Source organism: Rhinolophus hipposideros, assembly GCF_964194185.1.
Source record: "Rhinolophus hipposideros genome assembly, chromosome: 13".
NCBI lineage: Eukaryota > Metazoa > Chordata > Mammalia > Chiroptera > Rhinolophidae > Rhinolophus > Rhinolophus hipposideros.
In genome coordinates this window covers 57,465,305-57,493,148 of record NC_138059.1, presented here as the reverse complement: position 1 = coordinate 57,493,148, position 27,844 = coordinate 57,465,305, and the positions used below count along the sequence as shown (strand labels likewise).

At 42.8% G+C, this 27,844-nt stretch overlaps 1 protein-coding gene across 4 annotated transcripts in view; it reads right to left on the bottom strand.

Annotated features, from left to right (window-relative positions):
* Positions 1–27,844, bottom strand: part of CHD7 (chromodomain helicase DNA binding protein 7) — a 177,975-nt gene that overhangs the window by 122,633 nt on the left and 27,498 nt on the right. For all 4 annotated transcript variants that reach the window (XM_081070843.1, XM_081070846.1, XM_081070844.1 and 1 more), the window contains one exon: positions 1,078–2,907. In XM_081070843.1, coding sequence (XP_080926969.1) covers positions 1,078–2,733 — 1,656 coding nt within the window. In that variant the 5' untranslated portion in view covers positions 2,734–2,907. The remainder of the gene's footprint in view (positions 1–1,077; positions 2,908–27,844) is intronic.

Below are 27,844 nucleotides of genomic sequence, written 5' to 3'. Positions count from 1 at the left end.
TGTCATCCTCAGTGCACTCTCCGTGGCAAGTCCCAGCCAAATTCCAAGCACCCTCATCCACAGGTGCTCCCCCTCTCTGGACACCTGTCATATACCATGCCCGGTCTTTTACTATGCTTTGTACCTATTTTTCACCTATTGGTCATGTTTCCCCAAACTCAGTATAATTTCGTTAAGAACAAGCTTTGTGCCTTACGGCTCTAAAATCACCTACTATGCCATCCAAACTCCGAGTTCAATCACAGTAGAAGATCAATACATATTTTTGAACAGCACTCGGAATAATCTATACACATAGATATTTATTTTCTTAGACCCGGGGCAAAAATACCAACATTTGTAAGGGAAAGATGTCTTTGTGAATACTAGAGCTTAACATTTAACTCGGTTTGCTTATAAATCCTGTAGGGTAACAAAAATCTCAGCTTACAAAGACTCTTGTTACAGGGCTAGGAACCCAAATCCCTTAGAGACCAAGCACTTTCTGTGGATTATTGTTTACTGTGATTTTCTACAGTTTACAATTTAGTTCACACTAGCATTCAACAGTTGGTCAAATATATTACAAAGAAACACATTTTGCAGCTTCCCAAGGGAAAAAATATATAATTTTCTAAAAGAGGTGGGAGGGGCTACCACAAACATATAAAACTGCAGTTTTATGTATATTTTTACAACAGAGGGAAGTAGAAAGACTAGAAGAAGAACGAGAGGGGAACAAACATTTGTTCTGAGTCTACTGTCCATCTCCCTGCGAGCAGGGACAGCGGAACTCCTTGCAGGGACCCGGGCTTCGTCACCTCCGCGTCCTTAGCACCTGGCACAATTCCTAGAACAGGAGGACTCAAGACTTTTAAAATGAGTGGATAAATGCCTAAACCAATTAGTAAGAGAGTAAATAAAGGGAGTAATAGTAAAAAATGAGATTCTGGGGCAGCTTAACAAGATAAAAAAATTAAGGGTTTCATAATGAAAACGCTTTTCATGAAGTTTAAAGGAAAATTCTATTCACTGAGTTCAGCGAGTTAGTTACATTTTATACCACGCGACAGGCAGGCAGGCTCGGCGCTCCCTTACCTGAGGCACAGGCACTTTCTGCGGGGTGTTCTGGGGTGAGGGGTGGAGCTGTGCCCAAGGCTGGTGATGCGGGTGTGGGGGTGAAGCCTGGTGGTGCAGGCCCGGGTGGGGCTGCATCGGAGGACAGGTTGGCAACTGCTGGAAAGATGGCGGCTGACCAGGATGCTGCTGGCCAGGTAGCAGCCGGTCCTGGATTGCTTGTGGATCTGCAAGGCCAACACCAGGACAACCATTTGGTCTCATGTGCCCGGCCAGCTCCCTCGGTGCTGAGGACATGCCCATAAACGGGCGAGACTGCTGCATGTTTCTGGGGCCCATATTCCTCTGTCCAATTCCCATGGCACCAGGGGGCTGGTGAGACGGCTGAGGGTGGGGCATATTTGGGTAACTGCCAACTTCCATTGGTATCCCAGCACTTCCGGGCCTGACTTGCGGAGGAGGAGTGCCTGCTGGGTTACTCATTGCTTTCATGGGTGACATGGGAGGTGGAGAGGCGTACGTTCCCTGAGGCTGTGAAGGGTGCATAGTTTGCGTGTTCATTTGGTTAAGTGAGCCGCTGGGGTGGACGGGCTGCTGGTGCATTAGTCCTTGACCACTGCTTGACGGGAATCCTACAGCATTGGGGTATCTGGGCACGGACTGATTCATTGGAGTATTATTTGTAAGGCCTAAATTTTGATTCATCCCTGTATTGTTAACTAATCCCTGATTTAGGTTACTGTAAGGATATCGAGAATACTGCCCTGAGTTGTTTATAGTAGGTGAGGGGACTGTCTGGCTCCGAGAACTAAAGTTAAGGGTTTGTGGCCTAACAGCCCCTTGCTGAGGAGGATTAGGGGAGAATCTGGGACTGTGGGCGACGGATTCTCCATGGAGAGCAGTAGGGGGGTGGTGGTGGAACTGCTGCACTGAGTGGCGCAGGGAAGGTGCCATGCTGGGGCTCTGCTGGGGCACGTGGGACAAGTGGCCGGGTCCTGAGGTGGCGATAAAAGGGTTTCCCTGATTGAGGCCCTCTTGACCTTGGGAAAACTGGCTCATCCTCTGCTGTGGCTGACCGTGCTGCTGCATGGAGAAGTCCCCACGTGCCATATAGCTGCCCATCTGCTGCAGGTGCTGAGGGTGGCTCTGTGCGGGGGGCCCCGACGGAGCCGGCTGCGGCTGCTGTGGCGGCGGCTGGTAGGGGGCTCGGGTCTGGTCCGGCACCTGCACCGCCCGCGGGCCCCACATGGAGCCACTGTCCACAAACGACTGCCCATGCCTTTCATTCTGCATGCCAGCGTACACTCCCATCTGACCGCCGCCACTGCCACCGTGAGGGACCTGAGGAACGGGAGGGGTGTGATACTGCGAGTGAGGGGACGCAAGTCCGTTCCCAGGGGCGCTGCTCATCATCCTGTTCGGCTGATCCATCAGATGCATCTTTTGTTGTTCGTACTGATTATAGTGATCGAAATGGGTCAGCTTCGTTTGATTCTGATTCGTGGAGGGATGATGAAGGGATGGCTGTAAAGAGGCAAAGCCTTGGTCTATCGGCATTTGCTGACCCATGGGGTTCACTGGATTTTCAGGGTAACCACATTCTCCAAGGCCTTCGAGGCCTTCACTGAAAATATTCCCGTCCTCGCCAAAAAGACTCATCATTCCTGGATCCGCCATCTTCTTCCAACACACGGCTCCTCCAAACTACAGCTCAGGAGCTTGTCTGTGCTTCACTTCACTGAGGTGTTTGTCCTCAAAGCCTGTAATCCTTAACTAATCTTCTTCATGTCATTCCATATTTCTTTAATTCTCTTGGACCCTGCAGTGTCAGGCAAAGTCTGGATGTAGGTCCTGGAAGGGAGCGGGAGGTAGGGAGGAGGAAGGAAGAAAACAAAGAATTAGGAACAAATGACAAAAACTGCCAGCATTTTACGCATTTGAATTTGGTGTCCATCAACAATACTAATCTAGCCCCCTCGCTGAGCTGTATTTTATAAATCTAGTTCACGTTAAGAGAAACTCATTAGCTTCTACCAGAAGCATTATTATGATCGGTTACTTAGAAAGCAAGCAAAACACTAACCTTAACCTTAAATTAATCCATTCACTACACTTCCTAGCGTTCCATTCTTGGATGGAACAGAACAAAAGAACACAACATGAAGCAGCAGCAGCTGCCACAGCAGGCAAGCAGATGTACGAATATAGCCAAGCAGCCCATCTGCTGAACTAAAGCCCTGGAAATGCTCTGGTTACCAACAGCCCGCCCTTAACCTTATTCCCCTGAGCAGTGTAATCAGATGAGCAGCCGCAGCACCGAGGGCTGTGAAAAGCTCAACTTAGTTAAACTGACTAGAGGATTATACAAATACCAAAATCAGTCATTTCGTACAAATTAGATATTTACTAAAGCCCGCATACAACTATGTAACAGCAACAGAGGCATCAAATGAAAAAATTGTCCATAACGATGTTGGAAAGCAAGTTTGCGAAGAGCATAATAAATTCATAATTTCATTATGTTAAATGGCAGGAATCTACAAGATTCAGACAGGATAAGAATAAAAGCCTTCATTCTTCAAGAGGACCGATTTCACTCGTGGCTCTGGGCCCACCACGTCCCCAGCCTGCACTGCCGGCAGAGGAAGTCCAATAACAGGTTCATTCTTCCCCCACAGGCACTGGGCTCTGGCGATGGACCAGGAGCCCACGTGACCACTCCGACAGGCGTGCGCTAGATGGGCAGTTTCTAGACGATGACTATTCCCATCAAGAGAAACAGAAAACTTTCCCCAAAACTGGTCAAAACTGAAAAGTATTTAAATAGAATTATTTAAATAGAATAAAGTTCAAAGTATCCATGCAGCCCTCACCCTCATCTTAACCTCTTTTGGGATAAGGCAGGACATAGGGGGAAAGCGGGCGTGCACATCCTGTGTCAGCACCACACATAATACACTATCTGATGTCCCCCATTTTAGTCACAGTTCCTAGTAGATTTTGTGTCTGATAAAAACAACCGATTTAAAGAATGTTTCAACAAGCAAAACAGGAAAAGTATTTTTGTTGAATGCTAATTAAATCAACAACCTAATAAAGAACTAATTCACATAGGAAAAATGTCTGAAATCTTAAACATCTTTGGAATTTAACTCCTTTTTTTTGCTCCTTCATGAGCACATTAAGCATTGTGTGATACTGCTCTACTTGAAAAAACAATGTATTGTGAAAGAATTTCCAAAGTGATATTATGAACAGGCTCTGTCATAAATTCCACCGAAACACTTCTCCGAGCATGGGGATGAACAACAGGCCAGCCAACGCCGTTGAGAACTTACCAATAAGACAGATAGAAACTCAGTTTCTGCCTGCCCTCTTCTAACGTATTCCTAACAAGGGGAGAATTTTGCTTACAGAAAATGTAAACAGCAATCCTGTTTGCTGTCAGAACTACAGACATAATACCTGAGGAGGTCTCTGGGTCTGTAGTTTTCAGGTGACAGCTGTCAGCAAAAGTCAAAGGTCTCCTCACTCCGCCACTAACTGCCATGAATTTTCTGATCTACTTTCTCCAAAAACAGAGGTCAGATGGGTGAAAATCAGAAGAGCACAAATGCCATTTTATTTACAGACATGCTGCTTTACAACACAACTACTTTTAAATCCAAAAGAAAGGGAAGTGGAAATCTCCAGTGCCAAATAAAACAAATATTTATAAATTCAATTTACTCCTAAAGAGCTTAAGCAGTCAGTTTTCATTTATTCAAGGCTCATTCTAGCTTTCAAGGAAATAAAATACTGGAATGGACTTGATGATAGCTTAAACTAGCCGTGCAGACTAACCACTTACCAAAATAACCTTTCCAATTAGCTTAAGGAAGGTAATGTCTACTTGTGTGTCCTCGATGGCCTTGTTTTATAGGATAACGGCTGCATCCTCCAGGGTCGACCACGCGACACTGGAGGAAACGCACCCGACTGGATGGGGCTGTCACTCAGCTCTAGAGGAAAGGCGCTTAGAGACAGAGGATGGCCTGGTGCACTGAGCCCGGGCCGAGGCACAGCCAGCCTGCTTCCTTTCCATCAGCTGAAGGCTGAGCAGAAGGGGGAACAGAACCTGCCTACAGGCATGAGAAAGGACAACACAGAACACTCACGGAGAGTAACCCTACCTGTCACGTGGGCTTCCAGTTCCCTACTCCCTCCCACTGACAGTCCATTTCCCAGTGGCAAGAAAAACAACAGCATTACCTGGCATCAAGTAAACACGTCGCCCACCACCTTTAGGTGAGCTCTGGCAGGGAGGTTCAAAACCATGGCTTTCGTCTGTCATTAGTGACCGCCCACGCCGGCTCAGACAGCCACCACCACCTTCCTGCCCCTTTTCTGACCTCAAGACTCGGCTGGTGGCTATGCTAGGAATCCATCTGGTAGCTGGATTTCATATTTCTCATTTGAGCTAATCTAATTAATTTATTTTGGTCTTTTTTAATTTGATCAAGACCATTTGAATACCCACGTTCCCAAGTCACAGCTGCAACATATAATTTCGTTTCTATCAAAGATACTCATTTAAAACATCCTTTCTAAATGTTGCTCCCTTCTTTACACTCAATATCTACATTTCTATGTCTAGATCGGACGTGTTCAATGAGCTGTCAAATCAGAACCACATAATTTTAAATTTTCTAGTAGCCACATTTAAAAAGTAACCCAAAAGAGTGGAATTTATTTAAACAAATTTAACCCAATGTATGAAAAATATTATCACTGCAACATGCAATCAATATTAAAAAATGAATGAGATAGTTTACATTTTTTGGTACTGAGTCTCTGAAACCCAGTATGTATTTCACACCTACAGCATAATCTCAATGCGTACTGGCCACATTTCAAGTCAAAAATGTGCACAGTGGCTATGATAATGAACAGATTATTAAAAAGATTAAAAAGATTATTAAAAAGAAGAAACAGAAATATAAGTTTTCAGTGTTATCGAATAATTCTCATAAGCATCACTGGGGTAAATAAATAAAAATCAAGTTAAACCTCAAATCACATTTTTTTATTGAAAAATATATTTACTGAAGACCTACTATGATCCAGGCATTGGTCTGGTTGCTGGAGATCTATCTCTGAATGAAAACAAACAAAATTCTCTCTTGTCTTCATGTAGCTTACATTCATCTGTAAGTGATGAACCTCTTAAATAAGAATTAAGATTCGGGGGGTATATTATGAAAATCAGGATGCATTTTACAAAATATTTCTTGGAAATTCATGATGGCAAGGTTTTAACTCTGAGTGATATTATATAGTATAAACAGTACAGATACATATAATGAAGACACAGCAATTTAAGTCTCTGCTCTGTGCCCTACTGGCAAGTATTTTCTAAGACAAGGACAGTTTATAAGGTACCTGTGTTTGGGGGTGAGCAGGGAACACAATGAAACAGCTCAGCCAACAGAACCACCAACACTACAGACACGTGCTGTGAAACCAATTATGAACATTTCAGAGCTGGCAAGCACTTCGAAGACCTTCTAATGCAAACCCCTCTTCATTTAACAGGTGAAAAAAACGCTTTATAGGCTGAGAGGAGTAAATATCTTCCACAAAACATTTTAATGAACAATTCCCAAAGATGACAGAGAACTGTATAGATGGAGATGGTCATTTACTAGGAAGGGCAGCGTATTAAAAGTCCAAATTAGGTCTGTTTTACTCAGAGATAAGTCACTACAACAATTACTGAGACCAGCAAATAAAAGAGTTTCCTTTCAAACAAAGAGTTTTTTATTTATACTACCTATAACTTTTAGCACACATTAGCACCACACTGAAGCTACTGGTTAATTTTATTGGAAATAAGCAGGGTAAAAAATAGGCAGATCTAAAAAACAGTCAACAGCATATAGAGATTGGGGGATAAAAGCAAAGGGTGTACAACAAACCAAGATGAAATAAATAAATTACATAAAAATATTAATATTCTGAAGGAAATTTCTGACCTCCCAAAACTTGCACAGACAATCCCTAACTACTGTGTTCTTCTCAGAGCAGGATGGCATTTGTGTAGCCACGTTTTAATTTGGTATCACAGTGACAGGGAAAGCACAGAAGGAAACAGGTGAATACAAAACCTTTCATGTGTAAAATATTTCTTTCCTATATAGCTCAACCACTTTTTATCCCATTGTGTAAGCAGAATGCCATCCAAAGGAGACTTTTTTCACAAACATACACAAACGTGGGCAAGCGCGAAGTAAAAGGACAACTGCCTTGGAAGCTGAAGGCTATTTCAGTGTTCTGTAGCTTGATTCGTAATTGTTCTCTTTAAATTTCTCTCCTCTGCCTCCAAAGAAGCTGGAGTGCAGAATGTAACCGTGACAGCGAGGCTTGGGATTAGGGGAAGCATTTAAACAGGAGTGTCCAGCTGCTGGAAAGACACACATCAGCACCCTCAGCACAAGCCGAGAAGACATCGCTCAGCCACCAATGGTACAAATCGTATCAAGGGGAGAAAGGGTCCGTGAGCTGGTTAGAGGTGAATACACAGAAGATAAAGGGCTCAGCACTGCTGGCTTCTACAAGTCCTTTCAGCAAGATCGGGCAGCCTGTGGATCGCAATTCCCACCAACGGCCGACAGCCGCCTGGGTAAGTGGACAATCTAGCCAGGCCAAAGCTTGCTGTGGGGAAGGCATCGATCCGAGGGGACAGTGACCCGGATAAAAAAATCAACAAATGCCTCCAAGTAACCAACTCATCGTAAATCAGCTCCAGATTTCCCTCCGTGACCAAATGATGCCCTTCCCGAACCTCGGACAAGACCGCACTTTCTTCCCCATGAGTATGTACGGGTGGTGCCGATTCGCTATGGCTGTGCTGTTCCACACAGCAGCCGCTAGCCACATGTTGCTATTTAAGTTAATTAAAACTAAATAAAATTTAAAATTCAGTTGCTCAATTGCACGAGCTACACTTCAAGTGCTCAACAGCCACACATATGTAGCTGGCGGCTACTGTGCATATGTGGAACATTTCCATCATTGCAGAAAACTCTATGGATACCTGTGCTACATAGTTCTTCTTAGACGGAAAATTTTTAAACAAAGACCATTTCAAATAGTAGCAATTCTCTTTGATGGATGAAAAATATTTTTCTCATGCTATTCCTGGTATTCTTTCAAAGGTCTATACATACCTCAACGATGTTTTCTTGCCATACACCACACTTTATGTTAACTAACTATATTTTTTCAACTTATAAATTTTTTCCTTTCTGTATAATCTCCCAACATATATTTCTATTTCTATTTTTTTAGAGAATTTTTATGAATTTATTAAAGCCAAACTGATGTCATATGCCAGGGAGCAAGATCTCAAACGCTGCCTCTATTTCTTAATAAATACATTTTCCTATGTTGGAAATGGTTCTGAACTACACAAAATTCAAGTACTTAAAAATAATTAATTTCAAATCCTTTTCACTTGTATTTGCCATATTACCACTGCCCGTTAATAATTTGCAGGCTTTGTTTCTATAACTAAAAATCTACATACCGTGTTTCCCCGAAAATAAGACCTAGCCGGACCATCAGTTCTAATGCGGCTTTTGGAGCAAAAATTAATGTAAGACCCAGTCTTATTTTAATATAAGACCAGGTATAACATAACAAACACAACACAACATAACATAACGTAACGTAACACTGGATCTTATGTTAATTTTTGCTCCAAAAGACACATTAGAGCTGATGGTCCAGTAGGTCTTATTTTCTGGGAAACACGGTAAGTAAGGCCACTATTTTTCGTAGTGGCTTTGTGCCTTATATTCACTCACTATTTTATTGGAAGAAAAAGATTTAGAAAGAAAAAGGGTGTGAAGTCCTTCAGAAGGTCTCTATGTTAGTCCAACGACCATATGAAAATATAAGAATTGCATTTATACTTACCTTCTATTTGTATCACTAGGTAACCTCCAATGTGCTGATTTTAATTGACAAGATATATATTTTTAATAGGGAAAGCTATGGCTGGAATTGATGATGTATAAAGTAATGCTGTACCTTTTGTCAGCATTCCCCATGGCAGCTAATACTACTCCATCTACCCCTTTGACCCTGCTAAAAGATGAAAAATCACCCTTAATCCTTTCCATCATTCATTCATTTAAAATATATGTAATGTGGGGCAGCTGGTTAGCTCAGTTGGTTAGAGCGCAGTGCTGTTAACAACAAGGTCGCCGGTTCGATCCCCACATGGGCCACTGTGACCTGCGCCCTCCACAACTAGATCGAAACAACTACTTGACTTGGAGCTGATGGGTCCTGGAAAAACACACTTAAAATAAATTAAAATTAAAAAAATATATATGTAATGAGTGCCTACTCTGCACGAAGCATTTAGCTGACACTGGGTATAGAGAGTTGAACAAAACAGACGTGGCCCCTGTTTTGTGCGCCCTGCTGTTCTAATAAATGCCCCTCAGATATCCTGCATATTCAGCCCATCCACCAACCTGCTAATCTACCCCCCAACTATCTCACAAGTCTACCTCCTCCTCTTGATTCGTACTATCCCTGATGAAGTCAGGCCTCCATGGTTTAGTGAGGACAAAACATGAACGGCTGCCTGGCTTGCCCAAGTCTGGTCTCACTACACTCAACAGCTGACTGGAAAATCTAAAACACAAAATGCACCATGTCTCCCCAGTGATTAAAATCCTTAAAGGAATTGCCATAGCCTTCAGGATCAAGTCCAAGTGCTCTAGCATGGTGGAAGGCACTTCCCTCGCCCCGTCAACCGCAAACACTCAAATGCCCAGGCTATGTCTGTCAAACCAACAACCATCCATTCACTTCCTCAGTCCTTTGCCTCCACACCTGCCTCCTTACTCCCTCACTGTGCAGTCTGGCCTCTTTCTCATCTCAGTATCTTTGTTACCACCCACCCAGGAAAGCCTCCTGACCCTCAGCCCTCCCTAGGGGCAGGGGCTACAAAACCAAGCACACAACTGCCGTTCTTGTTTGTTTATCTGCCTCTCTCCTTGCAGACCAGAGCCTTGCCATTTGCAGGGGGTCCTGGGAACACTGGCACCCTGGGAGCTGGTGAGAGATGCAGAATCTTGGGCCTACACCTGGCCGAACCCAGAATCTGCATTTTATTAACAAGGCCCAGTGATTCCCGCACATGTGATAGTCTGGGAGTCCTGCTCTCAGACTCTGAGCTCCTCTTGTGCTATGGCTCCAACTGCTCCTCAATTAATGTGAGAATAAATATACAAGAAATAACTCATCCTAAAGAATTACTAAGCAAGTAATGCAAAGATATGCCATCTTTCATTTAAGAAAAGAAAGTCTTGGCATTCATGACTGACAAAGAAACAATACTGGTATCACCCAAACAATCATGAATAACCCTTACTGACATATTTTCATTTGCAATGGTTTACAAGGAATGGACATCTAGAAGTGGTTTAATTTTAAAGCTATTTCCATCTGCTTGCCGATCATTTTTGCAAGACAAAAAAAGTGCAGTTAACATTAATACCTAATGCTTACATAACACAGTATTTCACAGGTTTCTTGCAGAATTCTTTCAGTTATTTCTACATAACTTTGTCTGAATATTCTGAGCTGCCTTTCAGATAATGATTTTTTTCTACCTAAGAGTGCAGGGGCTAATATATTTTCTTTCAAGGCAACTAAAGAAACAGCACTCAGCTAATAGTTTATACTAAATGCATGGCCACAGCACTAATTTTTTTTTCTAAATTGGTCAAAAGGTACATATTGTCCTATAGATAATTTGTGCCACTGAAGCAGAAGAATCATGGAAATCAATGTCCTTTAGAGAACAACCTTTATACACACTGCAATTCAACACTGAAATATCACTCCCTGAAATTAACTCCTCCTTCAAAGACTACACCCATGGAGAAGATGGCCAGCAGACAGCTGGCCTGCTTGTCCCACCACAGATAGTAGAAAATGCAACCAGGTGACCTTTCCATTCACAACTTAGTGTGGCAATAGACCAGTACCATTCTAACAACACTGAAAGTAACCAACGTTCTATGGCAGACGAGAAACGAGCACAAGACTTACAGTATATCCATATATGTAAATAAGATATCTATCTATGTAAGATATGTGAATCTATCCCTTACCTTTTTACTGCTATCCTAGTTAATTTTATTATAGATGAGGGGGGAAGCAAATACAGGCAACTCCAGAAAGAAGTAAATGGAAATTTTCTTAGTGTCATTTACTTGGGATAGGGAAAAATTAAACCTCAGAAATGTATTTCAACCCACTTGGCAAGGATGTTTATAGTACAGACTAATAGAAGAGTAATATCAATTTTACAAAATTTGGCAATCACTAGTGTATCTTGCTTAATATTGTAAAATATCCTGGGATAGTTTAAACAAACACAACTTGTTTGCTCTACAATGGCAAACAACGCCACATGTTTCCTAGTCTAATTTTTACAAATCACCGTTTGAAAACTTACCTTCCCACTCATCTAGACCTACTTCAAGGTACTGACCTCACACACACACAAAACACCTGGGTGATGTCAAATCTACAAGAAGGGAAAGGACAGGAGGGCAGAAAGAGCTGCCAGGACACCCTGGCGACCACAGGTGCCTGTGAAGCTGCCCCCAGACCACAGGAGGGTGCCCTGGTGGGGCAGGACCCACAGGCTGAGGGGCGGAGAACGGCACACAGCCAACTGCGCTTGTAAGAACCACGTTTTTTGTACCCTTACGATAGTTGTCACTGGTTAACTAACTGATCTGGGAACTTCTGACACTCTTTTGTATTTTAAAAGCTTCTGGAAAGCTGAAAGGGGATCTTGTCTCATATGTCTCGAGAGTTTAAACCTGTACCCAGTTCTGCCTGGTTTGAAATGCAAGGAGAAAGGGTATGGTTAAACAGCCTTCTCTGACATACACTAACCAACGTTCTTTTCCTTAAAGGAAAAAAAACAAACCTGCGGCAACACTGCAGCTGAAAATAATTAATCTATTTTCTCTGCTAGAGCAGAGCACATGTGATGCGAAGGGAGGCTTATCCATCATGAATAAACCTGAGCACAGAGACAGGCGAAGTGTCACAGGACACCAAGGGCAGAGGTCACACAGTAACCTCTAACAATTTCCTAAGGGAAATACACAGAAATTATCAAAATTCAATATTCATCAGGGAAGCAAGCCATCTAAAAGTGGAATACAACTCTAAAGGAGGATTGAGGGGGTCTTTGGAAGAATATTAGAGAAAGTGTTTTGGAAAACTAGTAGTCTCACAGGTAAATCTACAGAAAAAAAGAAAGAAAATAAATATAACTGATTCAGTGACTACAGTATTAAATTTCTATTGCAAATAAGTTATATTTGAAAAAGGAAATGGGATTAAGGATAGAGTATGTGGCAGAGTAAACAGAATGTAAGGCTAGGAACAGTTCCACATCTATTATTTCATAGTCATTCTGACATAACAAAGTTGGAAACATTTTTTTCTATGCCCACACTTATAAACGTCAGTAGGTTCTACAGTGCTACTGTAATCAAGACTATTAACAAAACTATTATAACTATTGATAATCAAAACTATCAATTTCATGCAGCTAAATAAGCCTGCTTTATCTTTTAGCCAAACTAAATGTTTTCATTATATTAGAATATGATAAAAGACAAAAGTATTATCTATAAACCTTGTATGTTTAACTTTGTATTTCCCTGCATCCACAGCAAAATTCACTCCTCAACTGGCCCTCCTCCTCATTACCCAGAAATCTCCTGAACTGCCCTCCCCCGGTTAGCTGAGCACTGTGGGGAAAACTAACTTTATGAAATATCTTTCTGGGCCGGCCCAGTGGCTCACGCGGTTGGAGCTCCGTGCTCCTAACTCCAAAGGCTGCCGGTTCGATTCCCACATGGGCCAGTGGGCTCTCAACCACAAGGTTGCCGGTTCAACTCCTGGAGTCCCGCAAGGGATGGCGGGCTCCGTCCTCTGCAACTAACAATGGCAACTGGACCTGGAGCTGAGCTGCGCCCTCCACAACTAAGATTGAAAGGACAACAATCTGACTTGGAAAAAGTCCTGGAAGTACACACTCTTCCCCAATAAAGTCCTGTTCCCCTTTCCCAATTAAAAAAAAAAAAAATCCTACTAAAGAAAAAAAGAAACATCTTTTATACTATTCTAAGTATATTAGTTCATAACCAAAATCTGCTTCAAAAAAAACTACAATACATTCTGCAACAGCTTTTTATTATTTTACTGCACCGCCATACTAGTCTACGTCAATTGAAAGCTGGCTGCAATGACCTGCTTCACAGATTTCCCCTAACTATCATTCAATTAGCCAATTCTAACGTTAAGCACTTTTTACATGAGTGTACCAGATTCCTCATATTTGGGTATCATTCTAACTTGCAAGCGAACTTTGTATTTCAGTCTGAAAAGGGACTCTACTTTTGTACTTATAAATTTCTCCATTGTATCCGTTTTGATCATAGATTAAGTTCACCTCAAGTAAGCACGTAAGAGACTGTAACGTAAGAAAAGGCAAAGAGAGAAAATGAGCTACTACCAGGTGCGACATTTGTTTTGCATAATGTGGATGATCAAGATAATTTAAGTCTAACAATGAAGCCTTATAATTGAATTTTGTATTTGATTTCATCAAAGAATGCAGAAAGAGCCAGGCACCTACTCAGCTTTAAAATGCAGTCTACTAAGGCCTCAGATTGCTGCATCCACCCATTTATATGGTTTCAATGAGTTCAACTACCATACATCAGTTGCTAATAAAATTGATGATCCAGATAAAGAAATCTGAATAACTAAGTTTTATCAGTGTTTATAGTACTTACGTCATATTATTCCTACACACATTTTTCAAGTTTCTTCCCCATATCTATTGCATCTCTAAACACACCAAATTCTCTACTTCATGCCCATTTCTCAGAGATCATTTGAAAACATTCACAATTTTCCCTATAGAACAATTCTGAAGAATGTAAGTACAGGTTTCTAACTGCGCTACTGAGAGTTCAGTGCCATTCAAGACCACTGGCTATGACAAACATATCTCCAAGTTTCTAAAACAGCCTTCAAGATTCTCTATGTAAATCAAAGAGCCCCATTAAATAAATTACATTACTGCCTGCACTCCATGTTCCAGACTGCATCTTACACCTAGAAACAGCAAAAAATGTCCTGACAGATCATGCATCTCAAGTTTCTACTTCAAAAACACACTCACAAGCCCTCTCTGTACCCTGGTTTGGTCACCTGTCAAGCAAGAGTTCAGCGCATTCAAGCTCTGCGCCGAGGTTCCTGAGCACTGAAACTGTGCCATCCTAAAACAGTGGAAATAAGGCGTTTTCTGGCCACGGTAAAGGTAAACAGTTTTAAATACCATTTGGTACTTGAAATTGTTTAGACCGTCTTTATATAAACAAGCTTTATAGGGTGCATACAAGCTTGGCCGTTCATAGCTTTTAACCTATCAGAATCACGTATAACCTTCTTGTAGTGACTTTAACTTTTGTTACTTTAGAAAGAATTCTTTTCATTTTTCCACATTTTTCTTTGAATAAATGATGTCCCATTGAAAGGTTAACTTGCAAATATAGACAGTATTTCATTATTTATTTTATCACGAACCATTTAAATGTTCTCCTACTGTATGAATCTCTGTACCTGTCCCGTGAGCCCAAATAGGTGAGAGTGTCGACGAAGACCCTGCATTTCACGTCCATCAAGAGTGTTGATGGATATGACACGGTGCCAGACACGGTGCCTCAAGAGTGTTTAAAGAATTAGCCTTATATAATTCTATAACATCCCACCACATTGCTAATGCCCCCTCCTCCCGCCACAAAAACATGGGAAAATCAGTAGGCTGCACTGCCTCCCTAAGATTTTATCCACACAGAGGACACGAGGGGCTTGGGTGGGACGGGAAATTAAAGCCTCTTCATCTCTGCATTGATACTGTTATTTAAAAGAATGGTATATTGGGACGATTTTCTAGCCGTACAACTCCTTGTTTGTGGAATGACCCACTCCAGCCTTCAGAGGGGACCTCCCAGAACAACAGGATGTGGGGTGTTTTCCACCAACAAGGTCCAAAGAATCCCGCAATCTCTCCTCCCCACTTTATACTCTACCTACTGTCTGTTGCACTCAAGAAAGAAACACACTAAATGCTATTTATTGCTTATTGTTTGAACACCCTTTCTCCAAAAAAAATATCCAAAGATCTCTACACACTGCTTTCTCACCTATTTTAAGTTCCATCGATATAGGGCCAGAGCCCCAGATAGCAGTTTCCAGGCTCCCGGCCTCACATAGAAAGGTGCTGGCTCGGATAGTAGATGACCATCAGCTGTAACCAATTAGCCATTAGCCACTAATATAACTGCCGTGGCTACGCTAGCAAGCGCGGATTGCAAGTGCGGTTAGCAAGTGGATTGTGGATTGCGGATCATGTTGATCCTACTTCCTGTGTCTCGCCCGGCCGCCAGCGAGATGGGGGTGCAGGAAGACCCCTCATTGGGGTACTGGAGGATGTTTGCTTTTGTGTTTCAACCAGCCGCCACCGAGAATATAGTGGTATGACTTCCCTGTCTATGGCTCCGTGAATGTTCCTTTTTGGCCTCACCATGTCCTGCGTTCTTGTGCGGGGAGCAGGACCAGAGACCCTGCATGACAGTTGCTAACAATCAAACATCAAGTATCATGAAAAACCATGTTATGTGGCATCCAAAACAATAAAATGTTTGAAGTAAATTATGATTATTAATTTCACCTGGTCCCTCTGGTTCACAGCTTATATTTAAGTATTTCAGATATAAATCCAGTATAAAAGAAGTAACCATGGCAATATGCTGAAAATAACTGGTTCTTGATAAATAAAAATCGTTTGTAGTAAAATTATTTTTCTGCATTATAATATTCTTACTTCTTCACATAAGTATGCTCCGAGTTCTTGAGTTTGGTTTTCGTGCATTTTTTTCTGAGCCCTCCAATACTATCAGCTGTTTCGTTGTTCTTAGGGAAGTGCTTTGGTGGCGATAACAGAATGCCACAACGCGCACGGCACACAGCTCTCGCAACTATCCCTGTGCTGCCCCACACAGCAGCCACCAGCCATGTGGCTATTTAAATTAATTAAAATGACTCAAAAAAACGTTCCTCTATCACACTAGCCACAGTCAAGCTCAGCAGCCACATGTGGCTCATGGCTACCCAAAAGGACACGGCCCATACGGAGCTCAGCTGAGTGTTCATCCTGACGGAAAATTCACAGGTGGCGCTGGTCTGGAGAACTCGGTCTAAGTTGAGACCTCAAGGACAGGTCAGAGACTGGCTGGTCGAGGACCCGGGAAAGAGGGACGCAGAGAGGACTGAAAACCCATTCCTGAGGCTTAGGGAAGCAGAATATACTCAGACATCTGCCAGGACCTCAACACGGCTTCACTGGAGGCCAGACCAAGGGCCTTAGAATTCATTCTGAATTCATGGAACCGTCCCTCAAAAGTTTTTGAGCTATGCTGTTTAAGAAGACACGCATTTCAGAAAGAATGCCTCTTACTAAAATGTGGATCACAGATTGGGAGAGGTGGAAATGGTACAAGACTAGGGCCAAGAAGACCAGTGTGAAGGCTCTTACAGGAATTCGGGTCAGCGACAATGACGCAGCAAAAACGGAGAAGGAGAAACTCAAGAGACAGAACTACCCAACCATCTCACTGGGTTTCTAACTGGGTGTTGGAGGATGCAAGGACTCTGGCTTGGGAAACTGAGCAGATGCTGAAACATGGGGAATGAAAGAGCAGCAGAGTTTACTTGGGGTGGGAGAGAGGGACAGAGGAACTCCACACACAGCCACCTGGTGAGCAGCACCGCAGAAGGGCTCAAGGGAGAAAGGAGCGCTGAACACAGGGCTGTTGAAGTCACTGACCCACAGAAGGAAGGCAAAGTCCTGGCGTAGAGGAGCCCACACAGAGAGTATGTCCAGTGTAACGAGGGAAAAGGACAAGGACAGAAGAATCCTGAGGAATGCCAACACTTACAGGGCAGGCAGAAGAGTAAGCCAGCAAGACAGAAGCAAACACCAAAGAACAGTTTTAAGAAGGAAGTGATCCACACGTTCAAATGCTAAAGAGAAAGAAGGTAGGAAGTGTCCATCGGCTTCCACAAGTGGGGTATCAGTAACCCTAAGAGGAGTTTCTACAAAGCAGTGGAGGCAGAAGCCCCAGTGCTCGAGGGAAGGTGATGACGGTGAGGAGAGACAGTGAAGAGAAAGCCAGGCTGTAGTGAGAGTGGACTGATGAAGGCCTAGTATTTGTCTGCTGGGCATGACAGAAACGGGGCTGTGTCCAAACACAAGTCAGGTAATCCTGGGCAAGTACCCTGGTTTCTCTGCACCTCGATGTAAAACGGGGATAATGATAGTATTATCATTACGAAATATTTCATAGGATTATTATAATTAAGTGCATTAATATTCGTAAAACACTTAGAACAGTGCCTGCCACTTAGTAAGCACTCTAGAAGCATTTTAGATAAAATATATGAACACTAAGAGGAGGAGGCATAGAGAGCAAGAGGTCTAAGAAACGACACAGAAAGAAGAGGAACAATTAAGGGCACAAGGGGCAGAATCTGCCTCTTCCATTGGGACAAGCAGAAGGAAGCGTGTGCAGATACGAAGAAGTAAGCAAGAAGCGAACGTGGTTTCATTGCAATGGCTTCAACTGGCTTGCTGAATTCAGAGGGAAGCACTGCTCGTGAGGTATGAGTTTTAAAGAAATAAATTGAAGACACGAATAAACAAAAAGAAAGATATTCCGTGCTCATGGATTGGAAAAATATTGTTAAGATGTCCACTCTACCCAAAGCAATCTACAGATTCAACACAATCCCTATCAAAATTCCAATGGCATGTTTCACAGAAATAGAATAATTCTAAAATTTGTATGGAGCCGCAGAAGACCCTGAGAATCAACAGAACTAAGTGGCATAGTAAGAAGGCACATGCACGTACAATGAACCCACTAAGTTCTGAGACCAACTCTGAAAGGACATGCCATTCTAGAACTTCCTCTTCTCATCTGTAAAGTACAGATAATACCACCTGCCCCATTAGTGGACTAAATTGGATTATATGTATACAGTACTTAATACGGTACCTGGCACAAAATTAGAACACAATGCAGATGATTAAATATTTTCTCCTTAAACATGAGAAATTTAAATACACAAAATATGTTAACCAGGCTGTGTCTCTCCAGTTCTTCGTTTTCATCTGTAAAGCAGGGAGGTGGACAGGTGAAAAGGTGTCTGAACAAAACGGTGAATACCTTCCACTCTAAGACACTCACCTAAGTAGCTTCGCAATTAGAAATATGCAAAGTATAGATGCCCTCTTCTGATACCCATCTACACTTCTAGTGGTACAAAAACAATCTAAATTTCAAGAAACAGATAATTGATGAAAGGTGATTACACAAACCGAACACACACATATTACATAAATAATTCAGTGATGCTTCAGTTTTAAATGTAAAATTACCACTAATAATTCTAAAGTAACTGTTCCTCCCTACAGGTAAATTAGCACCTACTTTGCATGGTAAGATTATGAAACCATCATTTCTCAGAATGCGTTCACTTGTAGTGAAGTGGCATCAGAGGAAAGCCCTCTGCTTCAGCCCACCTAGAGAAAGGGGAGTCAGGGGAGTGGAACACCTGCAGGCACACCCCCCCATGAAAAATGCCTCACAGAAGCGTGGAATCTCACACTATCTTTATTCCTACACAGGACTGGCGCACACAATCTCTCCCTAATCTCCAACAATATAAACTCTTGGCCACACAACTACAATCCTTCCATTAAAGTAACAATTTAAAGGTTTGGAATATAGCTACAAGGTATCCTATATAGCTCTGAAGTAAGAAGCGGATGTTAAATACATTATTTCTGTTTGCTATGTATTTGCCGAACAAACCTGAGAAGTAACCTCTTTAATTTCTTTTTCAAGTAACAAAATATGTTGTTAACTGTCACCTTCAGGAATACTGTGCGGGTGGCTTAAGTACTACAAATTCCTACCAAAAATATGATCAGTAATATAAACATATAAATTTTTATTCTCCACTATGATCAGTCTTGCAGGTCTAGCTTAGAACACGTCTTTCCTCAGGTTCCCTGACTAGGCAGATGGAAGAGCTCTCTCAAGAAACCACAAGAAATTTCATCTTCAAACCATCCTTGACCTCGGCTTCCACAATTTTAAAAACTTTCAGAAGAGCTCACAGAACATTTTTCTTTTTTTTTTTCTCAAATTTTACTGGGGAATATTGGGGAACAGTGTGTTTCTCCAGGGCCCATCAGCTCCAAGTCGTTGTCCTTCGATCCAGTTGGAGGGCGCAGCTCAGCTCCAAGTCCAGGCACCATTTTCAGCCTTTAGTTGCAGAGGGCGCAGCCGGCCATCCCATGTGGGAATTGAACCAGCAATCCTGTTGTTCAGAGCTCACGCTCTAACCAACTGAGCCATCCGGCCGCCCCCCAGAACATTTCTTTAAAACATCTCCTTCCCTGACAACCTACCATCAGTATGTTGCCCCATCTGAAAACGTGTACAGTTTGCAGAATTTTGGCACCCAAGCCCAACAGGTCCCCTCCCTGGAGACCCCAAGGAGTTGGGAGACATCAGCCATCACTAACAGGGCCCAGTGCCCACCGCCCCAGGCAGGGGTTTCCTGAAGGACTGCTCATGCTCCACTTTTTTTTTTCTTTTTTTGTCTTTCAGACAAAGGCAATTTTAAATAAAGGAACAGGGTCATTTTACCAATTGATAATGAAGACATATTATGTAAACCATGGCAGAACAGAATAGTGTCTTAGTGTCCAGGACTCCTGTAACACAGTACCACACCTGGGCAGCTTAAAACAACACAAATTATGCTCTTACAGTTCTGAGAATGAAGTCTGAAAATAATATGTCACAGCCCAAGATAAAATAATCACCATGTCTCCACAATTCATCCCCCATACTTACCACTGTGTCTAGGATAAAGCAGGTGCATGAACATGCTCGTGGAAAGAATTAAAAAGTTATTTTCAATAAATAATCCACAAAAATTTGAGTTTCTATTTCATATGGAAAGGCAAACTGGAAACAGCCAAGTTTTGTATTTGTGCACCCTGCCATTTGTTTCTGAACTCAACCCCAAAGCTCATCTGCCCTCAATTTTACACATACAACAGTCCTGGCCCCTATTTCAACACAAGTTTATGATTTCACGTCAGCATTTTCTCATTTTTATCTTTTATTGACCATTATCAAAAATGAAGTTTATATATGTTAAAAGTTCATTTATAAAGTCACCACCTCTCATCAAAGATTAATGAGGTCTGATTGTGACATCTCTTTAATGCTTCAGAAAAGCTGAAAATAGTCACAGAGGGGAAAAAAATGAAGAAAGAAATATCCGGGCTGTGGAGGGAGGTAAGAGAGAGCAGCACTAGAAACTGGGGGAATACCAGTTGTGAAGCCAGACAGGCCTGGCTCAAACCTTCTCTCCACCTCAGACAAATGAAAGCAACTCTCCGGACTTCAGCTTCCTCATCTATGAAAACACGTATTCCATGACCCCCCTCAAAGGGCTGCTTGGAAGTGATTTCATTTAATCGTCTCAAGTGGCCATTAACAGAATGCCTGGCACACAGTAGACAGACAGTAAATATTAGTTGTTCTCCCCCATTCTGCACCAAACTTAACCCCGTCATCTAGATTTCCTTGCTCCAAGTTTCACCCGCCAACTATACCGGGATCTCTATAGGAGCCAACAGTATGAAACTCAAATGGTATTACACCAAGTTCTGAACTCTGCTCTATTAAAAATCAGAAACTCCTCTTTAAAATCACCACCACGGGAAGCCTGCAACCTTGCTAGGGCAGAAACAGGGCTGGCGGGAAGGGACAGGGAGGGTGCAGTGCATTCCCAGTGGGCCCCCTTCCCAGGTTATCAAGAGAATCCTGCTTTCATGTCCCTAGAATCTGGGACTCACAGAATGTGAGCACTAAGACAAGACTTAATCCAATCACCTGGCTTTGCAGAAACAGCAAGAAGGTAAATGCTGTGTTCAAGGTCATCCAGGCAGCTAGGCAGAGAGAGCGCAAAGACTCAGCCACCTGTCTCAGACTCCAAGATTAGCACCGTGTTTCCCCGAAAATAAGACCTAGCCAGACCATCAGCTCCAATGTGCCTTTTGGAGCAAAAATTAATATAAGACCGGGACTTATTTTACTACAATATAAGACCAGGTTTTACATAATATAGTATAGTATAGTATAATAAATATAATAAAAAATTTAATATAATATAATATAATATGATATGATATGATATGATATGATATGATATAATATAATATAATATAATGTAATATAATACCAGGTCTTATGTAATATAATATAAGACCCGGTCTTATATAATAAGACCGGGTCTTATATTAATTTTTGCTCCAAAAGGCACATTGGAGCTGATGGTCTGGCTAGGTCTTATTTTCGGGGAAACATGGTAGTGCTGGGTCCCCCTGTAACACATGCCCTATGCTGCTAAAGAATGTATCCCCTTGTTCTCAGTCCTCTCAGATTAGACAACTGTATTTATATATCACTGGGAAAATGTTAACAGACACTTGAGGCAATACAATTTTAAAACAGTACATCCAAACACAATCTAGAGAGTGAGCTAAAGTCCTAACGTGAAGCAATCCCAAATAAGGTGTCATACTAAAACCGTTGTAATGCTGGCGTTATCACTGAGTGTGGCGTTCTTGTCGCCAAGGTCACCACACTGAAGGAAACAACATTCATTTGCATAATTTCTGGTGTATTAAGTCAACTGTGTTATGAGCACGCTTTTCTTTTAACTACCAGAGTGTACTTGCTTCCCCCAAATATCTCTGAGTAGCCCTTCTACATACAAACACATCTGCCCTCTCGGCCATCATTTCTACACATCTGCACGCTTCTAGATGGTGGTTAACGTCACAAACCATTCAATTCAAGGGAGGTGGAGAAACAGGTTGTGCGAATGAGTTCCAAGCTTTTCAAAGAACACCATTTTTACTTATAAAAAAAAAAGACTGACAAACTATGGTTATTCAGACTAGAGCGTTTGGCAGGGATTTTCTCAAAAATGAACAAAATAAGTCTGTCACTTCAAGGAAAACAACTGACAGTTTTGTCGCCAAAGATAAAATTTGAGCTTTCAAGCAAAATCAGAATTTTGGAAAATCGGTATCCACCATCTTAAACTTGACAGCTTCTTAATTAAAGACTTTTCTGATTATTAGGTAGTGATATTAACAAATGTGATTTTTTTGAAATACTGTATAATGAAACGTGCCAACAGCTGAAAGATTTATGTAACTCACTGAACTAGTATTTTCCAAATTATCTACAAAACCATGCACAGATAAAAGTTCCATTCAAAGTGCAAGATACACCAATGAATTTTAATGAAACCAAGTATAAACATTTCACTATGATTTCGGATTCCACACTGTAACGACGCTTTAAGAAACCACTCCTCATAGTTTTAATGTAATATCAAATTATCTGAAAAGGTTATTCAAATATCCTCCCTTTTCAATTAGAAATCTGCATGCCAGATTTTCTTCATGTTCTTCAACCAAAACAACACACTACAACAGATGGAATGCAGACGCAGCTCTCAGAATTGAACTGTATTCTCTGAGCCAGACATTACAGAGATTTATAAAAATATAAAAGAACGCTTCATTCTCACTAAACTTTTGTTTTGGAAATTGATAATTTTCATAAAAACTATGTTTATGTTAACACGTAATGAACTTAATGTGATTGTAAATAAATTAAGTAGTTAAATAGTTTTAATTTCTAATACAGTAAATATCAACAAATACCAATAACACACATAAACCAAAGCCGTTTGGAGTTCTCAGCAAGACCATAAAGTGACCCTGAGGTCACAAAATTTGAGAACCACAGCTCTAATGATTAACATCCTTACTGGTTAATAACATCACTGAAAATGCAATACACCTCGAACAGTACGTCCACTTAAAACACTTAAGTCATAGAACATTTTAAACATGGCAAAATGAAACCAGAAAAAGGACTTTCAAACATGATACGCAGGATGCAAAAAGCATGGCCACAAGTCTTGCCCAGGAGTTGCCACTGCTGTGATCACCAGGAAAGCCACAGATGTCCCTGACAAGCGAGAGCCAAAATAAGGAGCCACAGACTCCGTAACAAAGGCTACTTGGCTAAAATGTCTGGCTTTGAAGAGAAGTTGGGGTGGGAAGCATAGAAAAGAGAAGTGGGTAGAGAAAGTTCCAGCAATCAGCAAATCAAATGATAAGGCAGTGTCCATGACAGAAGAGAGAGATTTGCTTCATAGTTTACTATTAAAACACTTCAGCAATCATCCATTTATTCTTTTTCACAAGAATGCAGCATCCCCCACTCCCAGTACCATGTATGAAGATCAGAGGGGGACCCAAAAGCTTTTATGTATCTTAGCTTCAGTGACCCTGTAAAATCAGCCATATAAATAGTATCCCCATTTCACAAATGGTGAAACTGAGTCTCTGGCAATTTAAACGACTTCCGTAGTCGGGGAGAACCAACATCCCTCTCCGAGTCTTGCAGGCTCTTGTCTGCATTCTCTCCTACACACGCCGACAGTGGTTCTCAGGGGAGTCCTGCACCAGCAGCATCAGCACCACTGGGGAATCTGTTAGAAATGCCACTTCTCAGGCCGACCCAGACCTACTAAGTGTGCAACTCTTGGGGTGAGCCCCAGCAACCTGTGTTTTCTCAAGCCCGCTGGATCGCTTTCACATATGAACCAATGGCCTAGAAACAATGATAGCGCAGGCAGGCGCCCATCCGCCAGAACTACCGTGTTTCCCCGAAAATAAGACCGGTTCTTCTATTAATTTTTGCTCCAAAAGATGCATTAGGGCTTATGTTCAGGGGACATCCTCCTGAAAAATCATGCTAGGGCTTCTTTTCTGGTTAGGTCTTATTTTCGGGGAAACACTAGAGCTGCCAGAATAAAATACCACAGACCAGGGGGCTTAAACAAGAGAAATCTATTTCTCACAGTTCTGGAAGTTAGAAGTCCAAGACCAAACAGCTGGAAGGGGAGGTTTCACTGTAAGGCCTCTTCTCTTGGCTTGTATACGGCCACCATCTAGCTCATCATGTGCTCAAAGGACCCCTTCGGGAGAGAGAAAAACCTTTCTCTTCTTTTTATAAGGCCATCAATGCTATGGGATTAAGGCCCCATCCATATGACCTCATTTAACCTTAAGTAACTCCAGACAGTCACACTGGGATTGGGACTTCAACACATGAATTGGGGGCAAAAGGGGGGGACACACACACAATTCAGTCCCTAACCAACTTCAGAGAGGAAACGCTCAGGCCCCAGGCCAAGGACGATGCTGCCAGTCCAGGTCCTCAGCTGCAGAGTCCAGGAAGGGAGGGACAGAGGAAGGAGTTCACCTGGCAAAGGAGCAGCTGTCAGACCCCAGCAGTGACAGGACCCGAGCAGCTGAGGACTCAGGAGCATCCCCACAGGTAGGGAGGAGGGAGGGAAAGCCATTTCCCGCACTGGTGCCTGATGCTAACAGTGGCAAATACTGACTGACCATTTTCTCGTGTGCCAGGCCCTGTGCTAAGGCTTCTGGTGCACCTGTTCATTTAATCCTTGTTACCTCCATTGCAGAGATGGAAATGGAGGGCTTCAAGGTTAAGTAGCCTGCCAAGGAGCCACTGCTGCTGCTGGCAAGCGGCAGCGATGGAATCATGCCCAAGGCGGCCCTCAGAGCCAGGTCCTAACAGCCCATCTACAGAAGGGAGAGAAGAACACAGGCTCACATCCCACCTGCAGGCACAGGAGAGACTCCAGGCAGAGGCCCGACAGCACTATGGTGAAGAGCACAGGCGTCACGGAAACACAAAAGACCAGGAAAGATACTTGACGTCACTGAGAAGGAAGTCAAATAGGCAAAGGACAAAGGACCCGACTGGACACCGGCAACTCCCGCAGCACTGAGAAGACTAGACTGCTATGGCCTTTCGAGGCAGCCCAGGAACACGCACCAGGGAGAGGTGACCAGAGCGGCGACCCGATACCTCTTTCCAGGAATATACCCTAAAGGAGCCAAGATGACTGCCAAGGACAGCTCTTTATGGAAAGTGACACACTGTCCACAAGAGGTGGTCAGGTAAATCAAGTTATTTAGAACAGGATGCCGCTGTTTTGAGCTTTTAGAAAAGAAAAAGTAGAGCTCTATGTATTGATATGAAAAGATCAGCCATGGTATTTGGGAAAAGGGGAGCTGCACATGTATAATTATGATCACACTGTGAAAACCTGCGTCCCACTAAAAAGTCTACAGAAATAATTAATGTCCTGGACTTTACTGGGGGTGGTAGCCTTCACTTTCTACTTTATACATGTTTTATGGTGTGAATATTTTGGAATAAGTGTATTTACAATCAGCCAGATGTTAGAAAAATAATTTATTACAATTTTTTTCCCTATGTCAAATGATCTACCTTCCACCCAGGTTCTGCCAGCCGGTAGCCGTGGCTGGGTTGTCAGCTCTCACGAAGCCACCATTTCCTCACAGGTAAGTGAGAACCACCACGGGGAAGAGGACGCCTGCTGTCTGCTCTCAGACTGTGTTCTCTGCTTTCCTTCACAGCGCTTACAGGAGTGTGACAGGGTCTGCAGGGAGGGGCGCTCCCTGAGGGCAGGCCTGTTATCCCAGGGCCCCCCAGGGTGCCTAGCAGAAAGAGCTCATCAAGTAATAACTCATGAACAATAAAACCTATAGGTAGCGTATTTAATAAATACTAGAAATATAAGAATGTGTCTATCTGATGCTAATCTATATTTCAATTTTGAAGGAATTTGGGGGGGGAAAGTTTATGAATCTTTGAAACCCTACACACACTCCAAATATTTTAAAGGTATAAAACCGATCTATCTAAATTTCTTAACAATTGTGGATGACAAATTCAAGATGAAAGCTGTCCAAATTTTCCATATTCCTGCTTTGGAAGTTTAAAAAATATTTTCAGTCCACTCATCTGAAATCGTAATTCAGACTTACTTCAATCAAAAAGGAAGCATGTCGCCTCCAGACTTCCCTGCCCCACGGGCACACACACTTTCCCACATCCAAGTAGTGTTATGAATTACTCCAGTGATGGCCCAGAATGCACTATGCTATACATGAACATACGATCAAATTTAACTCAACCAACTTTCACAGCTAGTTATTTTACGCTTTTCAACGCATCCTGCCCACCCATCCCCCCAGCACAGCTAAGGTTTAACGACAGAACCGCTTGAGTGGCCCTGTGACCACAAGGAAAGTACGAGTGAAGAAGTCGGGGCTGTTACCGTGTGAGGGCCAAGGTCTCATCTACACTGAGGCCACACTCTCTCTAAATAAACAAAACATACACTGAAATAACACATGTGAAATAATTTTGAGCTCTTTGAAAAGTTCTACACCAAGATATTGCCAAGTCTGAGAACTAGCCAGTGTTTACATTATAACCAACAAAAAGTAACTAAATGAAAACATACAATGACGCCTCTCCTTTTCAAGCAGGCAAATCACCGTCATTCAAATTTGACTATAAAAACTAAGGTTATGAGTGGAATTCTAGTAATTTCCTTTCCAAGACAGAATATATCAGCTTCACCAGAAGATCACACTAAACATCACCAGGAGACAGGACGAAGACAAGTCCTGTGCCCAATGCGCTGCCCTGAGGAAAGACCCTGCGCTCCTCTGGCCAAAAAAGCCTTACCCTAAACCTAAACAGGAGGGAGAAAATCTAATTTGCTAATTACATTACCTTTTTGACCATCTCAAAGCGATGTCTAATTTCTGGAAACCACTACAGTACAGCAATATTTACTATCTTTCATAACCTTCACCTGCTGTGCCATGCCAAAAACGTGTAGTACAAAGAAGCAAACTGACAGTGTTTTCCCTCCAATGGCTAACTTCCACATACTTTTAGGCAACAAATATTACTGAGCAGCTGCCACACGTCACGCAGCGCTCTGGGTATCGGGGCCGCACCAGCACACATGACAGGAACACCACCTTCCTTCGCAGAGCTGAACTGCACCCTAGTGAGGACAGACTCAGAAGTAAGCTCGTCTAAGTAGCTAAATGGGACAACAGGAGAAACACTAGGGCAGGAGGGGCACAGGAAGTTTGGAGGAAGGGGTGCGCCTTTAACGGGCGGTGTGGGGAGACCTCCAGAACTTGCAGGTCTGGAAGGAGCTGAGGGGGCTGGAGATGAAGGAGCTCCAGGTGGGAGCTCAGTGCGCATCCCAGGGACCCACAGGAGGGCGCGAGCCTGCTGCTTCGGTGAGAACGGTGGTTTTGCCTTGAGGGGGCCACGGGAACTTTGGGGGGGGTGGTGACCTGACTGGGCTTGGACCCTCTGCTCCTCTGCAACAGACAGAAGGCAGCAGGACAGCAATGAGGGAGAAACGCAGTAATGCCAGCAGGAAACAGTGGCCACGGGGCAGGTGGCGGAAGTGCAGAGAGAAGTGGTGGGAGCCTGCACACACCAAATGAAGGCAGAGCCAACAGGACCCGAGGGTAAATTTGATGCAGCGTGCAAAACAAAGAAGTCAGAGGAGCCGCGTTTCC